The sequence below is a fragment of the Mixophyes fleayi genome, chromosome 7, assembly GCF_038048845.1.
Source record: "Mixophyes fleayi isolate aMixFle1 chromosome 7, aMixFle1.hap1, whole genome shotgun sequence".
NCBI lineage: Eukaryota > Metazoa > Chordata > Amphibia > Anura > Limnodynastidae > Mixophyes > Mixophyes fleayi.
In genome coordinates, this window is record NC_134408.1 from 105,196,671 (window position 1) to 105,212,352 (window position 15,682).

The 15,682-nt window shown below is 40.6% G+C and overlaps 1 protein-coding gene across 1 annotated transcript in view; it reads right to left on the reverse strand.

The window, feature by feature from the left end:
* Positions 1 to 15,682, reverse strand: part of PTH2R (parathyroid hormone 2 receptor) — a 288,624-nt gene that overhangs the window by 96,835 nt on the left and 176,107 nt on the right. Inside the window, exon 8 of the mRNA XM_075178631.1 lies at positions 13,714 to 13,774. Within this exon, the coding sequence (XP_075034732.1) occupies positions 13,714 to 13,774 (61 nt within the window). The remainder of the gene's footprint in view (positions 1 to 13,713; positions 13,775 to 15,682) is intronic.

Here is a 15,682-nt window from a genome sequence, read left to right on the forward strand (position 1 = left end):
CTTCCTCCCTCTCTCCCCAGCCACCAATCCCTCTTCTCCTTCCGCCCCACTACAGGCGAAGAAGGCCACTCTCTCATTTCATCCTCCCCCCCGTCTACCTGTCCCCTTGACCCCATCCCCTCCCACCTCCTCCGCTCCCTCTCCCCCACCACCTGCTCCCACCTCGCCCACCTCTTTAATCTGTCCCTCTCCACCGGTATCTTCCCCTCCTCCTTCAAACACGCTCTTGTTTCCCCCATTCTCAAGAAACCTAATCTTGACCCCCACCTCTCTCTCCAACTATCGCCCCATCTCTCTTCTCCCCTTTGCCTCCAAAATACTTGAGAGACTCGTCTGCAGCCGCCTCTCCCCCTTCCTCTCTGATCACTCCCTCCTTGACCCTCTCCAATCTGGCTTCCGCCCTCTCCACTCCACCGAAACTGCCCTGGCCACAGTCTCCAATGATCTCCTCTCTGCTAAGGCCAGGGGCCACTTCTCCCTTCTCATTCTCTTGGATCTCTCAGCGGCCTTTGACACCGTTGACCACCCACTCCTGCTCCACACCCTTCAATCCTTTGGCCTCTCTGGCTCCGTCCTGTCCTGGTTCACCTCTTACCTTGCTGACCGTTCCTTCTCTGTCACCACCTCTGGATCTCTCTTCCCCCCCCTCCTCCCTTCCAGTAGGGGTCCCCCAAGGCTCTGTTCTTGGACCCCTACTGTTCTCTCTTTACACCTCTTCCTTGGGCAAACTCATCAGCTCCTTTGGTCTCAAGTACCACCTTTATGCGGATGACACCGAACTCTACCTTTCCTCTCCTGATCTCTCTTCCTCCCTCCTTTCCAGGGTGTCCGACTGCCTCTCTGCCATCTCCTCCTGGATGTCCTCTAAATTTCTCAAACTTAATCTTGCGAAAACTGAACTAATTGTCTTTCCTCCCGCTCATTCCCCCTGCCCTTCCGACCTCTCTATCACTGTACTCAACTCCTCTCTTTCCCCTGTTCCTCAACTTCGCTGCCTTGGTGTCATCCTCGACTCTTCTCTCTCCTTTGCCCCTCACATTCTCTCACTTGCAAAATCTTGCCGCTTCCAACTGTGCAACATCGCGCGCATTCGGCCCTTCCTCTCCCAAGATGCCACTAAAGCTCTTGTCCACTCTCTTATCATCTCCCGCTTAGACTACTGCAACCTCCTCCTTACTGGCTTCCCCCGCTCTCATCTCGCCCCCCTTCGCTCCGTTCTCAATGCTGTCGCTCGGCTTATTTTCCTTTCTCGCCGCTCCTCCTCTGTCTTCCCCCTCTACCAATCCCTTCACTGGCTCCCCTTCCCCTGCAGAACCGTGTTCAAGCACCTTACACTTACCTTCAAGGCCCTCTCCAACTCCACCGCTCCCTACATCTCCATCCATGCTCCATCCCGCCCTCTGCATTCGGCCAATGACCGTCGCCTCTCTTCCCCCCTGGTCACCTCCTCCCATGCTCGCATCCAAGACTTCTCCCGTGCTGCCCCCCTCCACTGAAACCAGCTCCCCCGCTCCATCAGAACTTCACCCAACTTGTCCAGCTTCAAACGGGCCTTAAAAACCCACCTCTTCCTTATAGCCTTCCAGTCCCCCACTTAACTGCCCTCCTTCCTGTCTCCCACCTACCTCCCTCCTCGTCGCTCTCCTCTCCCCCCCTCCCCTCCGTCTTTGCCTCCGCTCTCCCCCTTTCCTCCTCCTACCCTTGTGTCTCTGTCCGTCCTACCCTCCCCTTAGATTGTACGCTCCTTCGAGCAGGGCCTCCTCTCCTCCTGTTCTCCACCACCTTAACTCTGCTCTCCAGCCCTTGTCTCTTCCGTGAGGCTTTTCTACCCCTCTAGCTACCCCGCTGGGGCTCTCGCCTGTCATCTAGCTGTACTTTGAGCTTCCGAGTTACTGTGCTTTTTGTTAACTGTTCCGTGATGTCTCACCCTGTACTGTATTTCTGTCTGTCCCTGTACGGCGCTACGGATACCTAGTGGTGCCCTATAAATAAATAATAATAATAATTATAAGGGGACTTTTATGTGGCACATCTGTTGGCAACAATTATAATTGGTCTATTAGATGTAATATAGGGTAATAAGTTAATTTAATTTCATTTGGAATAATTAAAAGTAATATGAATTTAATATCATAACTAAATGATGCTATGGCACAACTATGACACAGTGTTGATATGGAAACCTTGTTACTCAACAAATTGTTAGTTTTAGAGTATAGGGCATTACATTTACTGGTGCAGAATAAATGGTGCATGAGCATCATATGCCCCTGTTTTTACGACAATTCAACATAACCAGCAGGTATTTGCACCTGTGCTATATTTAGTTGCTGACATATGCCAGTTTGCATAGCACACTTTGTGTGGAATGTCTCTGTGCATTCCCAGAAAGCAGGTGCATACATGTGTGCCTATACAGACTTGTGCAATTGTGCAATTATGGAGAGGCAGGATGTGAGAGGAAAAGGAAGTTCTAATGTTGGCCAAGTATGGTAAAGGCACGTTTTACGGAAATTTGGCTCATGCAGACGTCCAGAAACATGCATATATGCCTGTTAAGAGGTGTATCATTTGCCCCTGCTATAGATTAGGTGCAAATACCTGCTGCAGATGATTCTTTGTTACAAACCAAGTGTATATGCAGCAGATGCAGAGGCTGACAAAATTTATCAGAATAATTTACCCCAAATTTACGACCAACTCTGCACCAGCCCATGTCAATTTTATTTAACGTATCGTTAACTGTTTTCTCTTTAAAATGATAAGGAATCCAATGGTGTCAAATCTAGGTGACTGAATCCTATATTGTCATTTCACTATTAATTCATCTGGAATGTGTGTGAATATATTTTATAAAGAACAATTGGATTCCTAGAAAACGTATTAATATGTGTGCATGAATTGTTCAAGCATATGAATAAATATTTCATAAATGAAATCATTTATATGCGTGGTGCCAGCATTAGATTTGCATCAACACTATTTCTTATTTGGTAGTGAGAAATTTGTCACAAAGGATTTACCTAGGCTGCATTTAAAAAAAAAAAAAATAATAATTTCAGTTTCTCTTGTATTTTTATCAGAGTGGTACCCAATTGAATGGCTTTTAATGGCATTCAAAAGGTAGGCAATGATTGTTATAAATATAAATTTCATAATTTAGGTATTGGTTATTTATTGCAAGTTTTGAATTTGTATGATCTGTATTATTGTTTTTTGTTTATTTGTATAGTTTTTTTGAGTCTTGGAAACCCCTGTCAAGCATATAAATAGCCATGTTCCTACAAGACCACTGAACACTTAAGGTAACATATGTCACTATTCCCAGGCTATCCACTTTAAATTCCACACCACAACATGATTGGATTATGGAGAGAGAAAAATATATTGAGGGAAATAAAAGTAATTGCCAGTGCCTCTTTCTGTGTTTTGCGTGACTTTTGAGTTTATCTCAGCACTAATCATGGAGGTCTGTGAAAGATGCAATATTTTAACCCTCCTATGTAATCCATTAAATCTGGTTTTATTTGGGACAGAATGCATTAAGTTGCATCATTTCAACTGCACTTACTATAGTTGAGCATGCTACTGTGAGTATGCAAATAGCTGCAGAGGCACCATGCTGCCTACAAGCTTCTAAAAAGGGGCACTTAAGGACAGGCAGTAAAAGACAGTAGTACTTCTTGCTTAAAGGTCAAAATTCCAGTACAATACAGCTCAGTAAAGGTCATTCCCCAACAGACTAGTAGATGAGTTACAGAGTGAAAGGAGACTACCCCACCCGTGCTATTGTTAATATAACGCCTGCCATATAAATGAGGAGCAGGAAAGTATCCGAAATATGTACCTGCTATCACTATTGAAAGTTTCTCCATTTGAATGACAGAACACATTTTAGCCCAATTACTTTGATACCTTTTCCTATTGTAGGAATGAGAAATATACTGGATCCATAGTTATACTGTAGCAATAGAAATTGATGATAAGGTTGTGGGCTTGATTAAACAAGTCACACATCTGCCGATATTGAGCATATCAAATGCAAAATCACTCTGTGCATGCCCAGAATCAGGAGATACGGCCATGAATGCAACCCTTTTCTGTGTACTTGTGAGCGCAAAGAGGACTTAATACTTAATACAGTGTCTGACTTGAAAAGGGGTGTGAAAGGGTGGACACCTGTAAAGAATACTCAAAGTAGGCATTTACTTGCACGAATGTGCGAGTTATATGCTCCTCCACTCCTCCTCACATCGGAGGAGTGTCGGAAATTGGAAAGAGACTTTATCGTTTGTTTATTATTGGAATTCGTGGACGCATGTAGCAAGTTGGAATCATCTTCTTCTCCACTTAGAGACTATTTATGACTGTGAGCGCCATCTCTTTTTCTATTTGGTTATAATTGTTTCACTTTTACACATTGCACGTGGATTATGTGTATGTAAACAGAGGGCTGCACTCAGTTAGTTTGCTCAGATATATCAGAACATTTTTTTGTTTTCTAAACTTTTAAAACCAGACAGGATAGAGGTTTTCACCTATAGCAGCCACCTTTCCCATAGAATAAAACTAACTATGTTTAAAGCTAGATACAACTTGCAGACTAGAGTTGGATATGAAAACAAAAGAGCACTCCGGTCCATTAATGTACAATTTCACCTATAAACAAAATAATTATTTATTTATTATAATTATACTTTGTATTCCAGATGTGTGTTGGCGAAATATTAAAAACAAATTGACAAAAGTGTAACAGACAGAAATATAGTGCAAAATTAAAAAGGTCAAACAATAAAGAGATATGTTCCAATAAATTTCAGTGTAGCAATCCCACAATAGTCAGTATTTATTAGTTTCTCATAATAATGGACACTGATCTTTCATCCACATCTCATATCACATTGACTACAATGTAGCAGACTCAATCTGATATGAGATATGACGTCCCTGCTGTTGCCATGACAGTCGGAACGCAGCTAACAGAAGACTGACGCGATCCACAACTCGTATCAATATATATATTGTATATATTTATATTTAATTTTTCACCAGATCTATAATGAGCCTGGCTAAACCACTTGCAGGTGCAAGTATGTTTTAACTCTTTAATGTACACACAAACTGCAAAGACGTTAGGTAATTTATTTATTTGCACCCTTCATCCATCTTTCTCACATATAGCCACTTATGGACATGGAGGAGGTCCTGTGGGAGGAGGGTAACAGGCATCAAGCCCTCAGAAACCAGCAACTGGTTCACTGTCACCAGCCCAGTGAGAACATCTTCAGGCCATGTGTCAACCTCTTTGGGATGTCAGATGCAGAGGTGATCTGTCGCTATCGACTTTGACCTCATGACATCATGGACACCCTGCGCATTGTGCAGAGTGACCTCAAGCCAATGTGCAACATTCCCACAGCAATACCACCATTGACCAAAGTTTTGGCAGTATTGCATTTTTGCGCTATTGGATCATTACAGACGACCATAGGAGTCGCAGCTGGGATGTCCCAAGCCACCTTCAGTCATGTACTGAAGGTTGTGCTGAGAGCGTGTCTTTCGTAGCTAAGCCAATTTATCCAACTGCCACTCAATGAGGAGTTCCTTGTGCAGTTTGTCACCATAGCCGGCTTTTTGCATATCATAGGGTCAATAGATGTGTCACATGTAGCCCTGGTCCCGTTGGGTGCGAATGCTTCCATTTTCTTGACTATGAAGCATTGCCACTTGATACATTTTCAGACTATAAGTGATTCACCTTTCTAGATTCGGTACCTGGTTGCTGTTTGGGGGGGAGTTGGTGGCCATTTGGGGATGGAGTATGACTTTTTGCCTTCAGACAATTAGGGATGTGGCAGAGAATACAACTGAGGAAAGGGGGTGCAAGGCCATATGGTGACACGTGGCTGCTTTATTATTGTTATTCATTTTGTATCATTAACCTTTTGTTTTCATACACACCTTTCTATAGACTGTAGTCAAAAATGGCAGGTCGCCCACTTTTGCAAAATCTGAACACTCTGTAATATTGTGCATGTTACAATGCAAGTGAAGTTTTGTTTGTGTGTGGTTTTCTTTGAAAGTGGTAGAAATAATGTTAGCTTTACATGTTGCATACCTAACAAATCTACATGAACTTGGACATGCCTAAACCCAGATAGAAATTTGTACACACCTTTTAAAGTTAGTAACCTCTCCAATGTCACATGATTAAGCTAAGGTGCAAATGAAAATTTTTAGATTTGCTTGCCATAAATAGGCACATAGACACAAATTTCTGATTTTGGTCAATAACAGTCCCACCATATCATTTTATCATATTCCATTAGCATGTTTGGTATGTTTTGTAGTCATGACTATTTTTTTGTCACTTTGTCTTTCTTGTCACTCTTCATAAGAGATAATGGATGTCCATTCCACCCTTGGCTCCTCACTCCTATTTTGAACCCACACACAGAGCAGGAAATGCATACAACTCAGCGCATATGGCACTAGATCAGCTGTAGAAAGGGCATTTGGCTTACTAAAGGCAAGGTTTCAATGCCTCGACTGGTTGGGTGGCTCACTGATGTATGCTCCGAGGACAGTATGCAACATCATTGCTCTGTGTGTGGTGTTCCATAAAATCGCCCTTAGGAGTGGGGTTACTGGCGAGGAGGTAGGAGACTCCAACCCAAGCCCTCCTGAAACGGTGGAGGCAGCCTTCTACAGGCAGTATGTTATCTACCTACTTTTAATGTATGTAATTGTTACAATCTGGTATAAATGTAACTTTTAAAGCATATTAGATAAAAATCAGAGACTTGGTTTTGTGCCATATCAAACAAGTGTATTATTATTATAATCAAACAAATATCCAAAATCACACATCAGAAAAGAATCATAAAATTACAGTCATTTTTGGTGTTGCCTGGCCCTTGGATGTGTTGTAGTCGGCTTTTGAACTTACCTTCTGGTTACAGGTGATGTGGAAGGCTGTGTAGAAGAAGCAGAGGTCATATCTATATATGTCAATGCCGTGGTCACCAGGGTACTGAGGGCTAATTGTTCTGTGGGACCACTGCTTGTTGTCTGAGCATGCTTGGACTGGTTCCTCAACTTGTCTTTTAGATGACACTTAAAGTCCTGCCAGCTGTGTGAAATGAAAAAAGATGTTTCAAATTACTCAAAATGCTAATATTTTTTTGATTTCTTGAACACAAGTAAAGAAAATACAAACCTTTCCGAAAACCAAAATCAATTCCTAGCTTTTGTAAATCTTATAAGTATTCTGAACAATTACCTAACCTGTACAAGGGTTGCAGGCAACAATATATGAATTAGTGGACCACAAAAAAATAAAATGTACTGTTTTTTTACCTCAGTCACCGTGCAATGAATTGGAGCCATTGACTTGCATTATAATGTCATTCCAAATCTGGCCTTTGACTGTGGCGGAGAACTGCTGGGTGGTGGAGTGCAGCCTCTCCACCACCAGCTGTACCAGAATCTACGCCTCCTGAGCAGTGAAACTGGGCTGTCTCTACTTTGATGATGAAGCCAAGGAGACTGGTGCCTGACTGGGGCCTGTTTGCTCATGGTCAGCCATTTTTCATTCTAAGAGAAGAAAAAAGACAGTCATTAGTAAAAATACTTTAATGCCATGTAAGTGTCTGACATAGGCCATTGTACTCATTAAGAAGAAGTTGCAGAAAAGTAGAGGTTTGAAGGTAGAGGTTTGTTGCTCAAGTTGTTTTCTGAGAACTCTAAAGAGAAGAAAAGAGACAGTCATTAGGAACAATACTTAAATGCCCTGTAAGTATATGAAAGAGGCCATTTTACTCACCAATCATATACAAGAGGAAATCCAAGATATGTAACCAAACAATTTCTGAGCTCCTTCTCCTGATCAGAAAACACAAAATGGCAGGGATGAATGATTGTCTCACCAGTTCTTATATAGGGCATACAGGTGCGTTATACTGTGATATGTTGTAGGTATGTTCACCTGCGATTGCCTGTGTATGATTAGCGATGGGTTGTCACTCCCCTAATTGCCAGAATATGGTCAATGACAGAATAATTAACAGGTTAGGCAGACATATTACATACGGTATTGAAGGGATTCAAAGGAAACGTGTCTATGCCCATACGTGCACTGAGAACCAATAAGTGCTTAAAGGTCTCATTCACTTGCAAACATACGTGCAGCAACCTTCGCTCAGGCAGAGCTTCAAGTTCTGACTGCTGCTATGGACAGCCTGTATTGGCATACAGGTCTGTAGATATCCAATGAGGATAAACTGTGGGCATACAGGCTGCCATCAGGCACCAACAGCTCCAATTAAGCTGCAGGCGCACTGTGGTCTAATTACAACACCGATGGAGCAAGCTCTGGATGAGGCAGCCACTGCTCCTGGAGGATCTAAGAGCTAAAATTCAGAGACGTGAGTTCTCTATAATTCAGAATTGTTTATATTTAACAAGTTACCTAACTGTTAGATCTGGCAAATGGTGTAGAGGTTTATTTTTTAGCCACTCAAATTAATCCAGAATCCAAGAGTTCTCCCGAGCTGCCCCTGTTCATTAGAACGACCTCAAAAAACAAATAAATAAAAGATGGGCCCCCAAAAACAGCTGAAATAACAGTAGTGCTGCCAGCCTAGACAGGAACTAGCAAAAAACTGGGAGGCTAAACAGCGTGGGTTGACCCCAATTTCACTACTACAAGCACTAGGATTTGCCTCCCACAGCCATAACAGCAAGTCACCCCAGAGTATTAAGCACTGGGCTGTATTGGCTAGGGAGATGTAGCCCTCCACCAGCATGCTCCATGGTTGCAAGCCCATACTGGGACCCGTAGATTCCCACAGAAACGTGTAAATAAAACACAGGTACAAGTGTAAACATAATTTTTTAATGCCATAAATTATACATACAACCATTGACTATGTTTATTGGTTACCTTCATGAAGGGTCTTTCAACTGTAAAACATTGCGGGAGTCAAATAAAACTAAAATTCTGGTAGATGTTGCAAAATCAGCTCCTAAGAGCTCCCCTGCAAAGTAAGCGCAAGAATTCTATTTATAAGAAGCAGGAAATCCAAATGCTTTGCGTACTCTAACATACGTGAGCTGTGTTATTGATAACGGCACACATCTACAGTTGAACGCGGTGGCCATCCACACCAATCTTTACGTTATGTAAATGGTTTGTGAACAAATTCATCTAACTATCATAGGACCATGTAGGTCATAGGAACCATGTTGTGATGTCGTACCAGCTCATTGTTGATCTCCCCTTCTACTCCGGCTATGGCATGGGTGTTGTATCCGCGACTAGTGTGTCTTCTGAATACTCAGGTGTTTAAACCTTATTAATATGGAGTGGTCACTAGTGTTGTAATGAGCACAAGTTTTCCATATGCCTGCAGCACGTATAAATCAGCAGCTATTAAGCTCTATTGCTCCTTTTACACTTTGTGCTTAAGTCCATTTAATATAATTACAGAGCTGCAAACCCAATTGTCATCCCAATATTCAGGGACCCCTCCATGCTTGGGAACCATGCTACAATACTGTGCAATGCAGGTTTATTAAATATTTAGGCATTAGCCATGCACCCCTCTTCAATGAATTGGGCCTTTTCTTTTTTAGTCCCCTTAATGGTGTCTTTACATTGTGACTTGTAGCACCCACCTCGCACTCCCTTCACCAGTGACCCAGCTTCTAAAACCCTCTAACCCTCTAAGGTGTAAAGCTAGAGCCTTTATAGACTCTGGCCTCCATTTAACGCCGTATACCCGGCGCTAGTGGCTTTGCACTATGCCAATGACCACGCCCCCAACAATAATGCAGCGCCTGTCTGATAGTATAAGGCACTTACCTCTCTTATTAGACATTCTCCCTGGTGACCTCACATGCTGTCACCAGGTGGTGAGGCCACACAGAGTAACTCGGTACAGCAGTAGTGTACAGCGGAACAAATGAAATTTTTAATAGCTTAATATGAGACGTAAAATAGAAGTAACTAGGCACAATAGATAAGCAGCTATGTCCTGTGGGGGAGCTAGTGTTATGACTATTTATATGCTACACATATATCCAGTAAACAGCTACAAAATATACTATGTACAGCAAGAAATGCCCTTCTGTGTTGACTGCATAGATATATGAAAGAAGTCCATTTACCTCTAGGTCACTGGAGGAAGCCAGGGGAGGGCAAATAGAGATGGGGATGTGGACGCACAGGTATACAGCAACAGGCAGCACTGCCTGTGTAAATGGTTGCAGGCTGTCTAAGGCAACAGGCAGAATGAGGCCAAGACTACAGATATGCCCACTCAAATCATTAAAATTGGGACTAGCTCAGGTCAGCCCTGCCCCCAAGCTTCCCAATGATGTTGTGGGGGCCACTACCCAACCAGGAAAACTTCCATTAAGGTCTATGGCCAACCCCCTGTCTTCAATCTGGCATGCATTTTGTGACTTCTATAGCAGATAGATATCAAATATGAACCATAGTTCATTTTCGTTATATTTATTAATGTTTAAATACAATTTTTGGTGCTTTGCTTATTATTATTGAAACAAAAAGTTGCTTACAGGTAGAAAGAAGGAATTGTCTGAGATGTTTCAAAACTAGATTATTTTTGAAATAAGGATTTACCACAGATACATAAAGCAGGATAACCGCAAATTATTTCTGTAATGTACTATGATATTTGACCATAACACATGAAAGTGAGTTGATATTATAATATTGTTGGTTTTTGTATTTTTGCATAACAAAGTATAATGTATGAAGTGCGTAAAAGCTTTGGTTCGAGACCTTCTGATCAGAAACATCCAGAATCATCCTGATATGTATCTAATCAACATTTATAATTTTCACTTCATGACTTGCTTTTGTTGTTTGTGTCTTGGAAATAAAGTTGTGAAAAGACTACCAACCTGAACTTCTTCTGAAACACCTAATGTTGGGAGGCGGTTCTAGGTATCCAGGTGTCTAACAACAACTTCCAGTTACACTTTGGTGAATATAAACATTTCTAGGCACATTTTGGCCCATGTAGAACAACACTTTTAACACACACATATGGCACATATAATAGATACAGTCTGATATCCCCTCATTCTCATAACTAAAAAAATCTATACATGAGGCTAAAGCAAGCTGTATTTAAGTAGAAAAACAGATTATTTCTTTTAATTTAATGAAAGACTCGTTTTTACATTGGTGGACGACTGCAACTCTGAGAGGAATGTTTACAGTTTTGCATAGTGCGCCTCTTCAGATTTTCCCCTATTGTCACAAACCTAGGTGTACTTCTAGTTTGAGGAGGCATCTCCCTGGAGCAGTGAGTAAGGATGCACACACACTGGTATGAGCTAGGCACACCATAGGTGGGCACCCTGTGCAAAACCAAATCAGTTTGCTGTGCCTTCCAGTACAATTTGTGAATGAAATTATTATATGTTTGTGTAAATCTTTGTCCACTGTAAATTCATTGTTTACGATCCAACACTGATTACAGTGGTGATGTTATGAATATCAGAAGCACAGTGAGCATCTTGCCAGTACATGTATTAGATAATAATGCTACTGCTTTTTTGCAACTATTACCATTATTTTCATGAACTTTCACTTTCCTATTATTCTGAGATTCACATTTGGTAATATGGAGGACAGTCCCGACCATTGCCATGTTTGTAATCCATGTGTTTTGGGGGTAGCCTAGCACTTCTGAAGCACAATGCACCCCCCAAAGTATGTGGCAAGCCCCACACATGACCACCCCTAAAGCTGGCGTGCCATCTACCTTTGTCCCAACAGGATGGAATAAATCATTTGGGTTGAAGTTATTTTAAATATTTTATTACTGCTAACTTTATTCAAATAAATTCTTCCCTGTCAGAGAATCTAGTGTGGGTCTTATTCATATCAGAGGCCAATGGGAGGGGGTTTTCTCAACATAGGATCTACACCCATAACAGACTAGAAGCTTATTTTACAGTATATGCCTGCTTCAGTCCCACAAAAGAATGTGTTGTTTATGCATCAACTATGTAGATCACCTACAGTTAGTGATTTGCCTTCTAAGTTCCTTTTCCTTATTTTACATGGTTATCGCAATAGGCAACTGATAAGAGTTAGACTTTCCTAAAGTCATTGCAATTTTCCAGGAAGAGTTGCTCACTTAACTGCTGCTGGAAGAGAATTATGTTTCTCCCTCTGATCATTGGAGCACCTGGAGTAAAATAATGTGCAGGATGTTGGACCAAAATCATATAGTACACCAGCAAAGTGCTGGGACTCTTCCTGGTTCCTCTGGGCGATGGGTACTGACAATGATATATGCATCAAATCAACTGCAGGGGCCTACAAATTGGTCATGTGTGGTGTTTGTGACCTATTACTGCTTTGTTCCTTTAGCTATATTTTTAAACAACCTCAGAGACAGTGGGAGTAAGTGCTTGGTCACAGCTTGAAAAGGCCACCTAGGTTCACTTTACTTTGAATGCTTATTTAGTGACTTTCCAAAAGTTTAAGTAACAAACATTATTTATATAAGGATAATAATAGTTTTAACAATCTACAATGGTCGGCCCTTACCCTTTGGAAACTAAGGGAATTGTAGAGTAAAAGGAAGAAAAGTGAAAAGGAAAAAAAGTAGAGGAAATGGAATGTGAGAGTCTAGGTATACTTTATAGAGGAAACACCGATCATATAATCTGCTAAATTAAATTTAAAAAAAAGTTACATTATGACACTTGAAATAAAAAAGTGACCAAGGTCACTTACTGTAACAAATTATGTAATGCATTACTGAGGGTTAAATAAGCAGTACTAGTATAAGTAAAGTAACACTGAATAAAGGCATGGTCCAATTGTGATACTGTGCCAAGCAAGAATGTGAGGCACTGTTTTTAATTTTGCTGATCACACACATTTCAGACACAGTACAAAGTGTATAAAAAAAATCATGCAACGTGTCTGGTCAGACAAACAATAAAAATAGATTGACAGCACCTATTTATGCTTAATCTGGTAACATTATGACCCAAGTAAATAATACAATGCTACTACCTAAAATATCTTAAAGATAATTGCATACAATGTATTTCAATTTCTAAAAGTTAAGTTGCGAAGAAAAAAAACAATCACTGCTAACACATCAGAGTATAATATTGAAGCCAGGGAAGCCACACTCAAGGCGAGTCAGCAATTTAAAAGGTATAGACTTTCACATAGCTAATATAATGTATTCTAAGTGAAATTATTTGTTTTGACATGCAAGGAAATCTAAATCATTGGATTTCATACAGAATTGAAATTCAGCATCATCATCATCACCATCATCACCATTTATTTATATAGCGCCACTGACTCCGCAGTGCTGTACAGAGAACTCACTCACATCAGTCCCTGCCCCATCGGGGCTTACAGTCTAAATTCCCTAACACACACACAGACTAGGGTCAATTTGTTAGCAGCCAATTAACCTACTAGTATGTTTTTGGAGTGTGGAAGGAAACCAGAGCACCCGGAGGTAACCCATGCAAACACGGGGAGAACATACAAACTCCTCACAGATAAGGCCATGGTCGGGAATCGAGCTCAGTGCTGTAAGGCAGAAGTGCTAACCACTTAGCCACCGTGCTGCCCTAGTATCAGCTTGAAACATTGCCACAATAAACCGGACACTTACATTAAACTGTACTATATCTTACCTTGCATCTGCTAAGGTTGCCCGTGCCACTGCCCACACTACTACAAATACAGCTGGGAAACCTACAATGACAAGAATATGAAAAAGGTCATATCTCCTTATCTATTTTCCTAATCTACATTATATTTTCCATAATAATTTAGAGCCAAGAGATACAGTATATATGTAATGATTAATTTTATGTGTAGTTTTATTGCTTTATGCAAAAGTAGGACCAGTTTTTTTTTTATCATCGGAGAAAAGCTAAATTAAGATAAGATACAAAGCATACAAGCACATGTCCATTAAATCAGAAAAGGGTGCCATGTCTTCAATATAATATGATATATAGGCTAAAATGCAAAGCATGTTTACATTAGCCTCTTGCATTCCACTATCTGTAAGCATAAATCATCATCAGATATTTATGTAACACCACTAATTCCGCAGTACTTTACAGAGGACACACATCAATCCCTGCCTCTTTGGAGCTTACAGTCTAAAGACTCTAACATACACAGATTGAGAAAGCCAAAGTCAATTTAATAAAAGCCAGTTAAACTACTAGTATATTTTTGGAGTGTGGGAGGAACCCACTGAAACACAGGGAGAACATATAATCTCCACACAGATAAAGCCATGGACGGGAATCAAACCATGCCGCTGGGGGGAGTATGACCAGTGTTGTGTGGGTGTCCCCAGCACCATGGAGGAAATAACTATTGACTAATTCATTATGAATTAACATTTATTACCTGATATTGATGTCTACTGCCCAGCAACTCTGTCCCAATGTTATTTTTATTATCTGATTGAATACTATTTCTGTCTAAAATTACATATTTATTCCTACCATATAGCTCTCTGAATGGGGATTATTGGATGCAGTTGTTGATGATATAAGTACACTTTTTGGAAAAGTACAAATGCTTACAATATATATATATATATATATATATATATATATATATATATATATACAGAGAGACAACAGCCTGCATATAAAATGTATACATCAATATAGAAAGGAAACTTCATATAAATGTCATTATATTTATTGGTGCCATTTTTAGATGCAATCTTCTGCTTGTATTGATATGGTATAAATCAATGCAGACAGGTGGGCCAGATGCTACTATACTAGTTTATGTAGAGTAGATTGCGAAAATTCCCTCTGTGTATGCTCACAAAGAGTATACAAGCAGATGTGTACACAAGCAGAGCGGAGCACATCTGACACTTGTAACTCCTTATGACTGGAGAGAATGTACAGGGGAGGGAAGGGTTGTAGGCCAAGTGCAGTAAGTGCACGCAAATGTGATAAATGCAGAACAGCAGTTATGCATATATATGCCTGTTAGGAGGAGTATCCTTTGCACTTAGTATAAGGGGAGTGGTATATATGAAGATAATGACCGTCATAAATGTGGCACACATGCTCCTGATGATGAATCACCTCATCCCGAAATGCAAGTCCTCTGCATACATATGCAAATATGTTATTTTTAAATGTGTTTTTTGTAAATTAAGCCCATTTTGCCAAACAACTTAGCAGTAGGCTGAGGAGACTGTATTGCTTTTAAAGTTATCTAAATGCAAGGTGAAAGCTCTAATGAGATACAACAAAAAAAAAGAATAGCTTTATTTAATAAATAGAAATGGAGACCAATGGGGTCATATATTACTCTCTTTTTTCTAATAACCATCATATGAAAAGAACTTTGAGTAAATGTAGTTTTAGATTTATGAAACTTACCAGCTAAAGAACTGGGCCCTAATATGTACACTGATTCACTACTTGAGAACTAATTACCATGACTATATGTAATCAGTTCAAGCCAAGGCATCTCAACTGTTTCATTTTCCTGGTGAGTCATGGTGAAGTCTTCGCAGCATGTCAGAATGGTGACACAATAAAGGTATGTGCTTCAAATTTTATTTCTAGAGCTTCACAAGAAGGGGCAATCAATTGAATGCCCAAATTTAGGTGG